Here is a 16,129-nt window from a genome sequence, read left to right as displayed (position 1 = left end):
GTTTAAGCTCAAACCCTCATCTACCTCTCCCTGTGGAGAATAAAGAGGCCTTTTCACCCCAGCAACCAGAAGGCGTGAGTTGGATATGTGGTTTCTAGATAGGCCATAGCTGGAAGCTGCCAGCCCGGGGCCGACTTGTGGTGACATTTTTACTTCAGATTAGACAGCGAGCCTCAAAACTCATTAAAGACGTGGTTGCTGGGGAGACTGGCCCTTCATACAGTCACAAGTTTGACGGAGGCCCTGCTGTATCTATGAAACCAGCCCTCCGTGTGGCTTCAATGGCTGCCTTTCTTCAGAAACTAGACCTAAATGGAGGTCGGAGCCTAACTCTTCTAATATCCCCCACCGGAGGGGCCTGCCCCTTAGCCTGCTTTTGTGTTCTACTTATTTTTCATTATAAACATCCCTCCTCATAATGCGAACGTGGGGAGAGGAGCGGAGGGCAGCGGGAAGGAGGGGTGGCTTTGGCCCACACAATGAGAACGAAAGGCCTGACGAGCTGGGGAACCAATGGTCGCGAGAAACCCGGTTTCCTTAGCTCCAGAGGCATGGTGGGATAGAGTAAACATGGAATATAGCCGTTATGGAGAAAGTAATGGAGGAGCACAAAGGTGGTTTCAAAACTGTGAAATGGCACATGTTGGACAATGTTGCCGGCTACCCATGGCTCACTGTAGGACAGTCTGTTAAGATGGAGAGTAGAAGACACCTTATGCAACCAACTCTCTCTCTCTCTCTTTGTATATAGTTTTTATTACGTTTTCTGTTTTACAATTTAAACTACTCATTTTACATCCTTAAGATATCAGTGACTTCCCTTCTTCTCTTCCCACGGTTCATTTTACATATAAATCCCTGCATATTTTACAAAAACTATACCATTCATTATTCCATTATTACATCCAGCAAAACTTGTTTACACTGTTGAATTTATATTAATGCTGCCAGTGTTTTCAGCTGTACACAGTTATTTCCCAAGTATTCAATAAACGTTTTCTCCTCTAAACGTTTGCTCTTCTTGTTCTCTTATTCCATATGTTAAGCCTGCAAGCTGCACATATTCTGTCAACTACCCATGGCTCATTCTAGTACAGTCTGTTAAGATGGAGAGTAGAAGACACCTTATGCAACCAGCTCTCAACTATTTACAAACTTAAAGTTTGACTGTATATTATTTACATAGTATATGCATGGGAAGTTTCTTGGGAGTGAGGTTATATGGAAATTGTTTGTTAGACTGTATGTATTTTACTTTCTTGGGCTCCTTGATCACTGCGGATGGTGACAGCAGTCACGAAATTAAAAGACGCCTGCTTCTTGGGAGAAAAGCAATGACAAACCTAGACAGCATCTTAAAAGCAGAGACATCACCTTGCCGACAAAGGTCCGTATAGTTAAAGCTATGGTTTCCCCAGTAGTGATGTATGGAAGTGAGAGCTGGACCATAAAGAAGGCTGATCGCCGAAGAATTGATGCTTTTGAATTATGGTGCTGGAGGAGACTCTTGAGAGTCCCATGGACTGCAAGAAGATCAAATCTATCCATTCTTAAGGAAATCAGCCCAGAGTGCTCACTGGAAGGACAGATCGTGAAGCTGAGGCTCCAATACTTTGGCCACCTCATGAGAAGAGAAGAATCATTGGAAAAAACCCTGATGTTGGGAAAGATTGAGGGCACTAGGAGAAGGGGACGACAGAGGACGAGATGGTTGGACAGTGTTCTCGAAGCTATGAACATGAGTTTGACCAAACTGCGGGAGGCAGTGCAAGACAGGAGTGCCTGGCGTGCTCTGGTCCATGGAGTCACGAAGAGTCGGACACAACTAAACGACTAAACAACAACAACAATGTATTTTCAAAAAGTAAAGTTAATGAGATTTTTTTAAAAAGAGAGAGAGAAAAGGAACTGATTTTTTTAAAAAATTATTCACATATATATATTGGACATGACTATGCTGTATAGACAACTCAGTAATCTGAAAAGCAACCTTAGTGCGCTCCTTTCCATTCAGCCAAGGATCCAAAGCATGGTACAATCAATCACAGGAATGATAGGTGAAAAGAGACTGACAGGAAACACTTTAGGGATGTGAGTGATTGGGTCTGACACATTATGCAGACAGAATGTGCTCTGTTGCCAAGATGTGGTCCTTCCCACAGAATCATTGTCAAAATGCTATTAGCCTGATCATATGTGTGTATACTTACTTGGGAGTAAGCCTACTTGGGAGTAAGCCCCTCACCAAATCCACAGGACTTAACTCCTAAGTAAGTGTTTAAAGGATTGTAGCAAAACTTTCAATGATTTCAGAATCACTGTGATATGTTTTGAATACTCCAACATGAGTCTTTAGATTATACCAAGCAAATAAAAGACACACCAAACTGCTACTCTGGGTAGCCAGTAACAGAAAACTTCCATCCATCCGATTAATAGGTCTTAATAGGTATAAATACCTTCAACCCATCTTGGAATAAACGATCAAGAACATTGAACTTCAGATAGCTTCAACAAGGTCTTTCTGAAACCATATTGGCTCCGTTTTGGATTAACTGTGATAGATTTGCATTGATTTAGTACTGACCCAATCCTCATCGTGTTTCAATCAGGAGCTCAGTGGGAACTTGCCCTCCTAGTGAGACCTTGATTCACTGAGAACCTTAGACATCTCCTTACTGCCATCACAAGCTTCAAATGGAAAATATGGGGCTGGGAGAACTCCCCTCCCTCACTCCCAGTGTGTTGTCCAGATGGGAAGCAGTGGGGTGGAGAACAACTAGAAAAGGTCATTGCTTTCATGCTTGATGTTCTCAAATGAGGAATGAAAATGGCCCTCCAGATTCTAGAGACAGCATAGCTGCCAAGTTATCCCTTTTTTACAGGGATTTTCCCTTATGCTGAATAGGCTTCCTCACGAGAAAAGGGAAAACTTGGCAGCTATGAGAGACAGTCGTACAAAGAAAATCAAGGGCATTGCTAGGAATCCTTGGTATTGGACTACCAAAAAGATCAAACATACAGCAAGACTTTGTATTTCGGCAGTAGCTGAACTAGCTATTGGATTGAAACATCTTCCATGGCTCTTACAAATGCAAACTCTCATCAAATCTGGATCCTAGAATTTTGGGATTCAGACCCTAGGCACTAATGGTAGGATTTAACCTATTTCTCTCTCCCCCCCCCCCCGCTTTGTCTTGTTCATTTTCACCGGGTCCTGCTTGTGGGTTTCCGACAGGTATCTGGTTGGCCATTGGCCAGATCCCATGGGCTCTTCTTATGTTCTTAAGATTCTTCCCATAGGTGATCCTACACAGGAGCGGATCTACTATGAAACTAATGAAACTTTAGTCCACATTGCTTTAAAATGTTGGGTTTGGTACACCCAATTTGAGTCACATGTCTTAAATTGATTAATTTCTTGTTGTATTTCAACAATTCCCTAGTTTTAGTAGCACAGGTGCTATAAAGGTGTGGTGATCTGTCATGGAACAACCCCAGTGAAGAAGGTAACAGTGGTTACTCAGACCTCGGTTGCTGGTTGCTAAGTGCCACCCGTGACAGTGCAAGCTTCATGCCCCCCCCCCAATGTAGGTCCACCACTGATTCTACATGGTCAAGTTCCACACCCACCCACCCTTGAATTTAGCATTCAGCAAATAAAAGCAGGAACAGAGACCTTGGAAACTACTTGAAAGTTTCTGGCTGTGAACTTCCCTTTAGAAAATGTCCGTTTTGGGGTGGAGGGTAGCTATAGTAGACAGTCTGCAATACAAGGGGATTAAAACAACTTTCTCACAGGTGCACATAATAATAATAATTATTATTATTAGGAGAAGGGGGCATGTGTGTAATCTAGAGGTGGAAAGAATAGGGACTGTGTGTGGGTGTGGAAAGTTAAAAGCCCCCAAATAGAGTGCTGAGGTTTTGAGAGCTGCAGCCTGCCTTGTATGAAATCTGAAGTGCTTTGCATTGAAAAGTAGCCTTGGAGAGCAAACAGCTTTGACTTTTATCCTTTCTGCTAAACACCCATCCACTTCCTTCTGCCATCTTTGGTCAAGGTAGTCTCCTTTGCTAAGTTCTGTTGATTTTGAAAGCTGAAGGACGGCCAAGGAGGTTCTATAAGAGCCACGGCACTTGAGAGAAAATATGCACGCTTTGCTAAGCCGGTTTCTTAAAAGGGGGTTTTAAATAAAGAAGTTTATGGTCTTTGATCCTCACCACTTTCGCCCTCTTCAAGAACAGGTGTTCTTTCGCCCTCTTCAAGAACAGGCCCCTCTTTTCCGTTCGACCCAAGAGAACCTTGGGAACAGGAAGGAAGATGGATTTAGCCAAGTGATACTTGACGGCTCTAGAAGTTTATAAAATGATATTGGGCATGAAGAAAGTGGAGAAAGCTTTTTCTGCGTCTTCTCATAACACTAAAATTCGTGGACACCCAATGAAGCGGAATGTTGGAAGATCCAGGACAGATAAAAGGAATTAGTCCTACCTACTCCCACAGGGACCCAGGTGGCGCTGTGGTTAAACCACTGAGCCTAGGGCTTGCTGATCAGTAGGTCGGCGGTTCGAATCCCTGTGACGGGGTGAGCTCCCGTTGCTCGGTCCCAGCTCCTGCCAACCTAGCAGTTCGAAAGCACGTCAAAATGCAAGTAGGTAAATAGGAACCGCTATAGCGGGAAGGTAAACGGCGTTTCCATGTGCTGCTCTGCCACATGACCTGGAAGCTATACGCCGGCTCCCTTGGCCAATAATGCGAGATGAGCGCGCAACCCCAGAGTCGGTCACGACTGGACCTAATGGTCAGGGGTCCCTTTACCTTTACCTGTACTCCCACAGGAGGCAGTGATGGGCACAACCTTGCATGACTTTAAGAGAGGATTGGGCAATTTCATGGCTACTAGCCATGATGGCTATATTCTGCCTCCATGGTTGGGGGCAGGGATACTTCTGAATACCAGCTGCTGAAAACCACAGGAGACCTTCTCCAGGCCTACCCAAAGGCCACGTGATAGACACGATTTTTGCTTAAGTCTTGCACATGGAAAATGCATCTGATGTGGGACTGCACTCTCATCAAAAAGAATGGTGCACTTGGAGCCAATACCATCATTGTGCGCTGTGATGTAACTGGGCTTGGAGTGGGATCTCTGCTTAGCCCCCAAACTCACTGGGTGTCCTTGCATGTTGGCCATGGAAAGCGTAATGCTGGTGGTCAACAAAAGAGGTTTAAAGACTGTCTCAAGGCAAATCTAAAAAAAATGTAGTATAAACACTGACAACTGGGAAACACTGGCCTGCGAGCACTCCAGTTGGAGAACAGCCTTTACCAAAGGTGTCATGGGCTTTGAAAACACTCGATCTCAGGACGCAAGGGAGAAACATGCTAAGAGGAAGGCACGCTTGGCAAATCCACACCGTGATCAACTCCCGTCTGGAAACCAATGTCCCTACTGTGGAAGGACGTGTGGATCCAGAATTGGCCTCCACAGTCACGGACTCATTGTTAAAACCGTGTGTATGGAAGACAATCTTACCCAGCTACGAGTGATCGCCAAAGAAGAAGCACGCTCTCCCTAACCCATCTCAGAGATTGTTTTGGGATGTGCAGGGGCAGAGGTTCTGTACCATGGGTAGGCAAACTAAGGCCCGGGGGGTGGATCTGACCCAATCGCCTTCTAAATCTGGCCTGCAGATGGTCCGGGAATCAGTGGGTTTTTACATGAGTAGAATGTGTGCTTTTATTTAAAATGCATCTCTGGGTTATTTGTGGGGCATAGGAATTCATTCATCCCCCCCCCAAAAAAATAGTCAGCCCCCCACAAGGTCTGAGCGATAGTGGACCGGCCTCCTGCTGAAAAAGTTTGCTGGCCCCTGTTCTGTAGACTCACATATACCCTTCAACATTTCTCCGATGAAAATAAGGATGTTCTATTCAATAACATTTATACCCCGCCCATCTGACTGGGTTGCCTCAGCCACTCTGGGCAGCTTCCAACATACTGTATATAAAAACATTAAACATATAAAAACTTCCCTATACAAAGCTGCCTTCAGATGTCTTTTAAAGGTTGTGTCTCCTTGGCTCAGGGGTCGCATAACTCCATTCTCTCCAGCATTTGTCCCATGGAAATAGGGACATCCTATGGAAATGCAGGACATTTCATGATCCAATCAGAAACCTGGACAGCTTCTATAAAACCAGGACTGTCCCTGGAAAATAGTGACACTTGGAGGGTAAGATAAAAATACAGTAAAATATAGACTTCCCATGTATAGGCCGTAGGTAACTATTACTGCATGATGGTCATGTAGGTCTGGTTGCTGTCATTCCCAGTGGACAGGAGAATGCATTCTTGCTCATCTGTTGCATGCAAGCTGTACACTGTGAACCAAGCCACAGTCTTTGGACTGCAAACTAGCAACCTCAAGAACAAGATGGGCAGCACAGAGGTACAATTAAAATGTAGGGGCTCTTTTACTGTATCATTGATTGCAGTGTTCATTTATCTTAGCAAAGCTAAGCCTCCCAGTATGGAGATGTTGGGAAATCTTATTAGGCCTACACAAGATCTATTATCTATATATATATTTGTTTGTGTGTGTTTGTGTGTGTATGGTACAGTATATCTCAGAGACACAGCAGTGGTGCCAATTCCCCTCTTTGGTGCAAAATTCCCAGTTTGCTCTGGTACTAATTACACAGCATTCTGTGCATGGATAAGTGCTTAATCTTAGAGCTGTTGACACTGGAAACGGCCCAGTCTAGCCTGGGGTGGATATTAGTGAAGGGAACTTGGCCTTCACAGCTAATACCACATCATGTGTTGCGCAAATGTTCACTTTAGTTGCAGGTAATGGATTTCCGACGGCATCTGGGATCTTTCTGTGGCATGTCTAATCTGGAAAAATATATGACCCAAGCACTTTGCCGTATCGGGTTCCCCCTCAATTTAAAATAAAATTAATATTGTTTTAATTCTTGGCTCAAACTTTTTGAAATAAAATGCAGCCCCTCTTGCCTTGTGCTACCTAGCTAGCCCGTCCTCCCCCAGTGATCAAACCCTGGCCACAGGCTGGGTTATTGCAATGTGCTTTATGTGGTTCTGCCTTGAAGATTAGTCAGAAGCTCTAGCTGGCCTAGATCACAAGCCTGGACTCCTGTCAATCACTAGGCAACATATTAGTCATCACCTACGTGGTTTTAAAAATGTAAATTGCAGGTGCAGGAGCCATGGCCCCATCAGGGGTCGGGAGCTTTAACTGCTTGGCCTGGTCCTGATCGGCTCCCTGCAGCTGCAATTTGCACCTAAAACAGCACCTTCCCCAGTATCAAACATCTTGAGCTCTACGATTGGCAGGTGGCTCTGTTGGTGGTGCTGCCAGTGGGGGGGGGGTGTCCAGTAGGTGGTGACTTGTGACAGGGCCTCCTTGGTGTTGACCAGCTGTTTAACAATCCAGCTACTGTATTGTCCTTTAATGATCCTTTCGCACAATCCTTCGGTATACACCAGCTCTCATTTCCTCCAGGATACTGCTTACATTCAGTTCATACTGTCATTCCATCACAAGTGTGCTTGAATTTACTTGATCAGTACAGGCAGGAACGAGATGGCCAGCATCACGCTTAAGAATCTATGTATAGGGAGGTATTGGGACTCAATCCCAGGCTCGCTTGGGTACACCTGTGTATGTTGGATCCAGACCCACTAGCACCCAAGAGTGGCTGGGGAAACCCAGACAGATGGGCGGAGTATAAATAAAACAACAACAGCTTTGATCCCAGGCTTGCAGCAGACCTTCATAGAAAAGTAGGAAGAACCATCCCAATTAGCTACAAAATTAATGGCATCATCTTCTTTCAAGCAAGCCAGTGACTGAGTCAAGGATTTAGCCAAGGTTCTAGCTCAGGGGTCAGCAAACTTTTTCAGCAGGAGGCCAGTCCACTGTCCCTCAGACCTTGGGGTGTGGGGGTGTGGGGCTGGGCTATATTTTGGGAGAAAATGAACGAATTCCTATGCCCCACAAATAACCCAGAGATACATTTTAAATTAAAGCACACATTCTACTCATGTAAAAACACCAGGCAGGCCCCACAAATAACCCAGAGATGCATTTTAAATAAAAGGACACATTCTACTCATGTAAAAACACGCTGATTCCCGGACTGTCCACGGGCCGGATTTAGAAGGCGATTGGGCTGGATCCAGCCCCCAGGCCTTAGTTTGCCTACCCACGTTCCAGCTTCTCCCTGAGTTTTGCAAACCACCCGGCAGAAACCATTGATTCAAGTTGATTCCAACCATTCCGGACAGAAAAAAACAACTTTTCCTTGGGTAGTTCTGTGCTTTAAGAGACAACATGAATTTCAAGGACAACAGACACCAAATAAAGGAAGGATAGTTTTATTTTAATTACTAAACATTTGATTTCCAACTCTTGAGGATAATGTTGTGTAAGGGAAAATGGGGAGAGATCATGAAATGGAATGCCCATATATCTGCATGTAGTCTTGGGAGTGTCCAAGCTTACTAGCTTGAATGTAGCTTAAAAAACAACAACATGCAATAAGTGAAATCACATCTATCCAGGAATGCCAGTGAGGTCTTGTCCTATTCTCAAGCTTATTCACCTCTATAAGAAGAGGATACCTTCTAATCAAGAGCTGCTCCTGAGCTCAGGGATGGACACTATTTTTACAGTACAAGTAAACACCTTTGGACCATTCATCTCAGTTTCAGCAGCCAGTCTTGTGCACCTTCATCAGCAGAGGCCCATGGCTCAGTCCAACAGAAATGAAATGCCAAGAATTGATGCCTAGGGATTCACCTTTACACACACACACACACACACACACACACACACACACACACACACACACTTCTCCTCTACTGCTAGCAAAGCCATTCCGAGTTAGTGTGTTGAAGGACCCGCTCTCTCACTCACTCCACAGGCAGGCGTGCCTACGGATGTTGCTTTGGATTCATCCACTTGGGAATCGGGGATCAAAAATTCCAGGAGGATGTCTGCGAGGCAGTAAACCATGTGCCTGAAAGAAAGAACACAGGACTTTCAGGGGGCTTGGAAAGCCTAAGGGATATTCCACGCATTAAGGCCCTCTGCTGGGGAAAAGGCGACAGCCTGAGCTCAATATGGACTACAATGAAGAGGGGGAAATACTGGATGACTTGTGCCTTAGTGATGGATACTGCTGAATCGGCTCGCTTGGGGGATGGCCACCACTGAGCACGAGAGCACATGTGTCGCCTGCAAAATGCCCTCGGTGGCATCTCCAGGTAGGCCTGCTAAGAAAAGCACCTGCTTGGAACCCCAGAGGGCTGGTGTCAATCAGTGCAGACCGTACTGAGCTAGGTGGGCCAATGGCCAAGTCCTTCTTTGCCCTAAAGTAAGACGTAGGAGGGCTATTTCCTCCTCCTTCCTATCTGTACGTCCCATCAACGAGCTGCCAAGCACAGCAGTGCATACAGAGGAGTCATGGAGAAGTGCTGCCCATAAGGTGAGGTCTTGTGGAGAAAGGAACCCCCCCTCCCCATCTCCCCCAGGGTTTGTAAAGAAGAAACCAGTTCCCACCTCAAACAGCACTAGCTCCTTCCTAGGAGAGAGATGATATCCCAGCTCCCTTGGTCTGATCTACAAATCAACTTGGCAGAACCCTGTAAATTGCAGCTTTTGTTTTCATTTTGGGGGAAAAAATATCAGCTATTACAACAATACAGAAAAGTTTGCCTATGGCAGCTACGGACGATCCAGAGCGTGGAGGATAGCTAAGTTTAGTGCCCACAATACATAGCAAAAAGGCACTCACTCTCTCAAATATTCTGTTACACTTATGTCCTGTTTGAGGGTTTCCCACAGAGGTTGGCCCCTGTGATAAGAGGATGCTGGATTAGATGGGCCACAGGCTTGATCCTGCAGGCTCTTCCTCTGTTCTTTTGTTAGATTAATCTGATTGTCCCCCCACCAGCACCTAAGATGCACCAGAGATTAGCTTGGTGCACCTCAGAGTATTGCTAAAGCAAAGTATTCCATATGATCCCTGGGCAATTTGATCCAATTGTTTTGGGTTTTTCTTAAGCTATGCACTGTACACACGTCTTTCTTCGTCTGTAAGGATGCCATGTTGCCAAGGTTACCTGTTTATGATAGGATGTTGCATGGACTCCAGGACTAGGCTCCAACTCTGTCGACATTTACTGGTCCCAAGGATTTCCAGGATTAATTCTGTTGACATCAGAGGTTGGCATGAATTCCCAAGTACAATGTGGATCTTGCAGTACAATACAAGGTGCTATACGCGGAGGAGTATGCAGCAAGATTTAATTCTTTGGGCACCAAAAATATGTTTAGAACTGAATAAATATCACCAGGAGACATATGCCTCTTGAATGACTATACCAGCTTTCTCCAACCAGATACCTTCCAGATGTTCTACTGTTGAGTTATTTATTGCATTTATATCCCACCTTTTCCTCCAAGGAGCCCAAGGTGGCATACATGGTTCTCTTCCTCCTCATTTAATCCCCACATCAACAACCCTGTGATGTTAGGCTGGGAGGCAGGGACGGGTGGAAGGTCACCCACTGAGCTTCATGGTTGAGTAGAGAGATTTGAACCCTGGTCTTTTCCAGGTCCTACACTGACCTCCAGGTCCTAACTGTCACACCACCATTGGCTTTCTGCTTTGAACTACATTACCCACCAGCCCCAGACAATATGGGCCAATGGTCAGGGATGATGCAAGTTTAATTCAAAATACCTATAGGGACCCAGTTGGGGATGGATGAAGCACTGCCTAATGTCCCTAGATCAAAGGTCAGATCAGGGTTTTAGAGGTCATGGTTGCACTAAAGGTGACTTGCCATCAAAAATATATGATATTGAGGTGGAAGAAAAGAACAGGGTTGGGGGAAAGCAAATTCAGATAAATCCAACTCTTTCACACTGTTGCATAGTGAAGTTAAGTGATGACCATGTGAAATGGCCATTGAAAGAGGAAGTTCTAAGAAGTCAGAAGCCAAATGGCAATTGGTCTCGCCTGACATGAAGGGCTTTGTTGTCTTGCACTAGGGAGCGGGTGGCACTGTGGTCTAAACCACTGAGCCCCTTGGGCTTGCCGATCGGAAGGTTGGCAGTTTGAATCCGCGTGATGGGGTGAGCTCCCGTTGTTCGGTCCCAGCTCCTGCCAACCTAGAAGTTCGAAAGCACACCAGTGTGAGTAGATAAATAGGTACCGCTGTGGCGGGAAGGTAAACGGCGTTTCCATGAACTCTGGCACTCGTTACAGTCCTCTGTGCACCAGTAGCGGTTTAGTCATGCAGGTCATAGGACCCGGAAACTGTCTGTGGACAAACGCCGGCTCCCTCGGCCTGAAAAGCGAGATGAGCGCTGCACCCCATAGCACCTTTGACTGAACCGTCCAGGGGTCCTTTACTTTTTTTACCTTTTCGTTGTCTTGCCCTTCCCTTAGATGCAGCCAGATGGAATGGCTGCTGAAAGGGGAAATTCTGACAAAGAAGAAACCACTAGGCCATGAGACGTAGCCAGGTTGGTGAAGAGAGCCTTGCTGTGACAACTCTCCCTGTGATGCAGCCAGATGAAAACTGGACCCACCCATTATGGCCAGGTGAAAACTGGTATCCACCCAGTACCTCTGATCTATAAGACCTATTCCATCATGCTCAATACATAAAGCAAAGGAAAACCTAGCCTAAGATGGACTTGGGAGTTCTACACCAAAATGCTTGCAACACCAGTTCATTATAGAATCACAGAACTGGAAGAGACTCCAAAGTTCATTTGGTTCCACCCCCTGCAAGGCAGGAATCACAGCTTAAGAATCCCCAACAGGTGGCCAGGAAAGGTCTGTTGAAAATCCTCCAATGAAGGAGAGTCCAGCACCATCTGAAGGAGTCTGTCCATTATCGAACGGCTCTTATCATCTCCTTTCTTGTAACTCGAATCCATTGGCTCATAGGAGCAGCAGGAAACAAGCTTGCTCCACTTCAATGTGGAAGCCCTTCAGATATCTGAAGATGGCTATCACATCTCCTTTTCTCCAGACCAAACATACCCAGCTCCCTCAACCGTTCCTATAAGGCTTGGTTTCCAGACCCTTGATCATCCTGACCCAGACTCTTAAGAGTCGACTCTTGTTTCACTCGCAAGGCGGGGGGGGAGGGAAATCGGTTCACTCACCAGGCAGAATCCCCATGAGAATCTGTAAGGCCTGCCTTTCTGCTGCAGCCTTCTGTTCCTCTGTTCTGAGTGGTTTGGGGGCTGCAGGCAAGACTCCACCAGGCCATATTGATTCCTGGAGCAACCTAAGGTACTGCACCCAGCGCTGAGTGCAGGTCAGATTGTCCACCTGAACTTCCAACCACCTGTAATCAGGAAAAAAAGGAAGGAAAGAAGAGATTGGGGACTAAGTTTACTATGCTGGCGCTTTTGATGCTATTTTAAAAAACCTGATGCTTCACAATAGGAACACCACACAGACAGCAAACGGGCTAAAAATAAAGACGCCGACCGACCCAAACACCAGAGTTTGTTCATCCGGGGTGCTCGAGAAAGGATTTCTGTGCCGGGATTTTGTGCAAAGGTATCTCGATTGTGAATATAAAAAGATAGCCAACCCATGACTGAGGCATGACCTTGCTTCAAAAGAAAAACGGACCGTGCCGGACCAGAGCAGCTTTGAGCCAGACGGTATAAAAAAAGAGATGGAGATTGCAAAGGCAAGGGGTGTCGGCTTCCCATTTGGAGACACATAACTTGTGCATGCCGTCATGGGTTCTGCATTTGAAACAGACACGAACAGAGGATGAGCCCGTTGCTAAAGGGAGAGCTGCTTTAAGACCAGAGCTCACAGTGGTGGGAGACAGGGCCAGGGCCAGGGCCAATGCCAGTGATTTGGTGTTGTTAGGCAACTGCTGAGGGCCACGCCGTGGCAAGGTGCCAACCACAAACCCCTTGCGTCTGTGGCCCCTATTTGCTGTTGCTGCCTTCATGGCTACTAGCTATGTTGGCTATCCTCTGCTTCCACAGCTGGAGATAGCAGTGCTTCTGAATCAGCAGCTGCCAGAAGCTACAGGAGGGGAGAGGGCTCTTGCGCTTGGGTCCTGCTTGCGGGTCTCCCACAGGCAATCTGGTTGGCCACTGTGAGAACAGGATGCTGGACAAGATGGGCCGGTGGCCTGACCCAACAGAACTCTGATGATGATGATGATGATGATGATGATAATAATAATAACAATAATAATAATAATAATAATAATTTATTATTTATACCCCGCCCATCTGGCTGGGTTTCCCCAGCCACTCTGGGAGGCTTCCAACAGAAAAATAAAACACAGCAATCTATTAAACATTAAAAGCCTCCCTGAATGTCTTCTAAAAGTCTGGTAGTTGTTTTCCTCTTTGACATCTTTTGGGAGGGCGTTCCACAGGGCAGGCACCACCACCGAGAAGGCCCTCTGCCTAGTTCCCTGCAACTTGGCTTCTTGCAGCGAGGGAACCGCCAGAAGGCCCTCGGTGCTGGACCTCAGTGTCCGGGCAGAATGATGGAGGTGGAGACGCTCCTTCAGGTATACTGGACCGAGGCCATTTAGGGCTTTAAAGGTCAGCACCAACACTTTGAATTGTGCTCGGAAATGTACTGGGAGCTAATGTAGATCTTTCAAGACCGGTGTTATGTGGTCTTGGCGGCCGCTCCCAGTCACCAGTCTAGGTGCCGCATTCTGGATTAGTTGTAGTTTCCGAGTCACCTTCAAAGGCAGCCCCACGTAGAGCGCATTGCAGTAGTCCAAGCGGGAGATAACTAGAGCATGCACCACTCTTGGTAGACAGTCTGCAGGCAGGTAGGGTCTCAGCCTGCGTACCAGATGGAGCTGATAGACAGCTGCCCTGGACACAGAATTGACCTGCACCTCCATGGACAGCTGTAAGTCCAAAATGACTCCCAGGCTGCGCACCTGGTCCTTCAGGGGCACAGTTACCCCATTCAGAACCAGGGAATCCTCCACACCTGCCCGCCTCCTGTCCCCCACAAACAGTACTTCTGTCTTGTCAGGATTCAACCTCAATCTGTTAGCCACCATCGATCCTCCAACCGCCTCCAGGCACTCACAAAAGGACCTTCACTGCCTTCACTGATTCTGATTTGAAAGAGAGGTAGAGCTGGGTATCATCCACATACTGATGAACACCCAGCCCAAACCCCCTGATGATCTCTCCCAGCGGCTGCATGTAGATGTTAAAAAGCATGGGGGAGAGGACAGAACCCTGAGGCACCCCACAAGTGAGAGCCCAGGGGTCTGAACACTCATCCCCCACCACCACTTTCTGGACACGGCCCAGGAGGAAGGAGCGGAACCACTGTATAACAGTGCCCCCAGCTTCCAACCCCTCTAGACGGTCCAGAAGGATGTTATGGTCGATGGTGTCAAAAGCCGCTGAGAGATCCAGCAAGACTAGGAAACAGCTCTCACCTTTGTCCCTAGCCTGCTGGAGAATATCAACCAGTGCGACCAGGGCAGTTTCAGTCCCATGATGAGGCCTGAACCCCGACTGGAAGGGATCCAAATGGTCCGCTTCTTCCAGGCATGCCTGGAGTTGTTCAGCAACCACTTGCTCAATCACCTTGCCCAATAATGGAAGATTATGATGACATGTCCAAGAGCTGAGCATGGAGATGCAGAAGCTTCCACCTGCTTCCACCTCTTCTTTTGGACAGTGGTGTGGACTGGGCGTACAGCAAAAGTCCACAAGGCAAGGAGGTAGTCCCTATTGGAGCCGACACCGAGAGGACAGCAACAGGAAACACAAGACTAATAGGAAAAGGAGGCTCCTAGATCTCCCCACCTTCCACCTCCCATTATCATCACCAGCAGATGGACTGACAAAACTTTTGGCCAAACGGGGATGTACATGGCTTCCCTCCCACCCTCATTTAATCGCTGCAACGAATGAATGAATGGATTTATTACAGTCACAGAACAGAAATTAATCCCCACAACCACCCCGTTGAGATAGGAGAGGCTGAGAAGCAGTGTGACCAGCGCCCAACATCACACCCAGTGAGTTTCATGGCCCAAGTGGGGATTTGAACCCTGGTCTCTCCCAGGTCCTAGTCCAACACTCTAACCACTACACCACACTGAGGGTTCTGGAAAAGGAAGTTTATTAAGCATCACCAGCGCTCGGCAGCCATTCTCAAGGAATCCACAAAAAGAGAGAGAAATAAATGAAGCTCAGAAGGGCCACCCTAATCCTTTATGGAAATTATCCCGGTTTCTGCAAAGATGTTTCACCTCTGCAACATCTCCTCTCAGTCATCTGCCAGTGCTGCAATAGTCCCTGCTTGCTACAATTCCTGCCTTTCCTCTTATGCTGGAAAACGTGGGGTCCAGTCACCGCCGTGGACCAGACTGATCTACGTCGAGCAAGTTGCTAAATAGTGTGCGAGGAAGAGAACAAAAAAACGAAATCGCCAGTAAATCAGCGGCTACAAAGCACTCAAGAGCCCTTCTTAAGGGCCGGCCAAGAATAGAAGAGAGTGGCTCGGAATTTTACTGGAAATGTTCTCCGCGCCTACCCTGTAAAAGTTTACAACGGTATAAACCGTGAACAATGTGTTCTGTACCCCTGGCCGGAGGACAGTTTGATGAAGTGTTTGTTTAGCAGAGCTGCGATCCTTCCTGACCCCGGAGGGATGGGAGAGGAGTGCAGCAGGCTCCCAGATGTGTCTGGTAGAAAGAGCAAACGTCTGAAGCCCAGGCCCAGCTGTCCCCTTAAGGCGGTGAACATCTGGAGACAGAGGGAGCCTCAGTGGTCCAAGGCAGTATATCTCAGAATGTGGGAGGAACAGCCCTAGTTCAGCGGCGGAGCATCTGCTTTGAACGCAGAAGGTCTCAGCTTCAATCCACAGCAGCATCTCCAGGTGGGGGAGGCTCCCTGCCTGAAACCCTGGAGAGAGCTGCTGCCAGTCAGTGTAGGCAACACTGAGCTAGACTGGCTCAGTGTATGTTCCTAATTCAAAACAGTAGAAAACAGACAAACGAATAAGGAACATGCTCTGCTTAACATTCCTTCTCTCCACATTGAGCAAACA

General features: G+C 46.9%; 1 protein-coding gene across 1 annotated transcript in view; it reads right to left on the bottom strand.

The window, feature by feature from the left end:
• Positions 1-8,389: 8,389 nt before the first annotated feature.
• Positions 8,390-16,129, bottom strand: part of SNX19 (sorting nexin 19) — a 45,487-nt gene continuing 37,747 nt past the window's right edge. The window contains exons 9-11 of the mRNA XM_060268619.2: positions 12,217-12,401; positions 10,155-10,242; positions 8,390-9,049 (exon numbers count right to left, since the gene is read on the bottom strand). Of these exons, the coding sequence (XP_060124602.1) occupies positions 8,914-9,049; positions 10,155-10,242; positions 12,217-12,401 (409 nt within the window). The 3' untranslated portion in view covers positions 8,390-8,913. The remainder of the gene's footprint in view (positions 9,050-10,154; positions 10,243-12,216; positions 12,402-16,129) is intronic.

Source organism: Zootoca vivipara, chromosome 14 (genome assembly GCF_965207765.1).
Source record: "Zootoca vivipara chromosome 14, rZooViv2.hap1.1, whole genome shotgun sequence".
Taxonomy (NCBI): Eukaryota; Metazoa; Chordata; class Lepidosauria; order Squamata; family Lacertidae; genus Zootoca; species Zootoca vivipara.
This window is presented reverse-complemented; position numbering and strand designations above follow the sequence as displayed.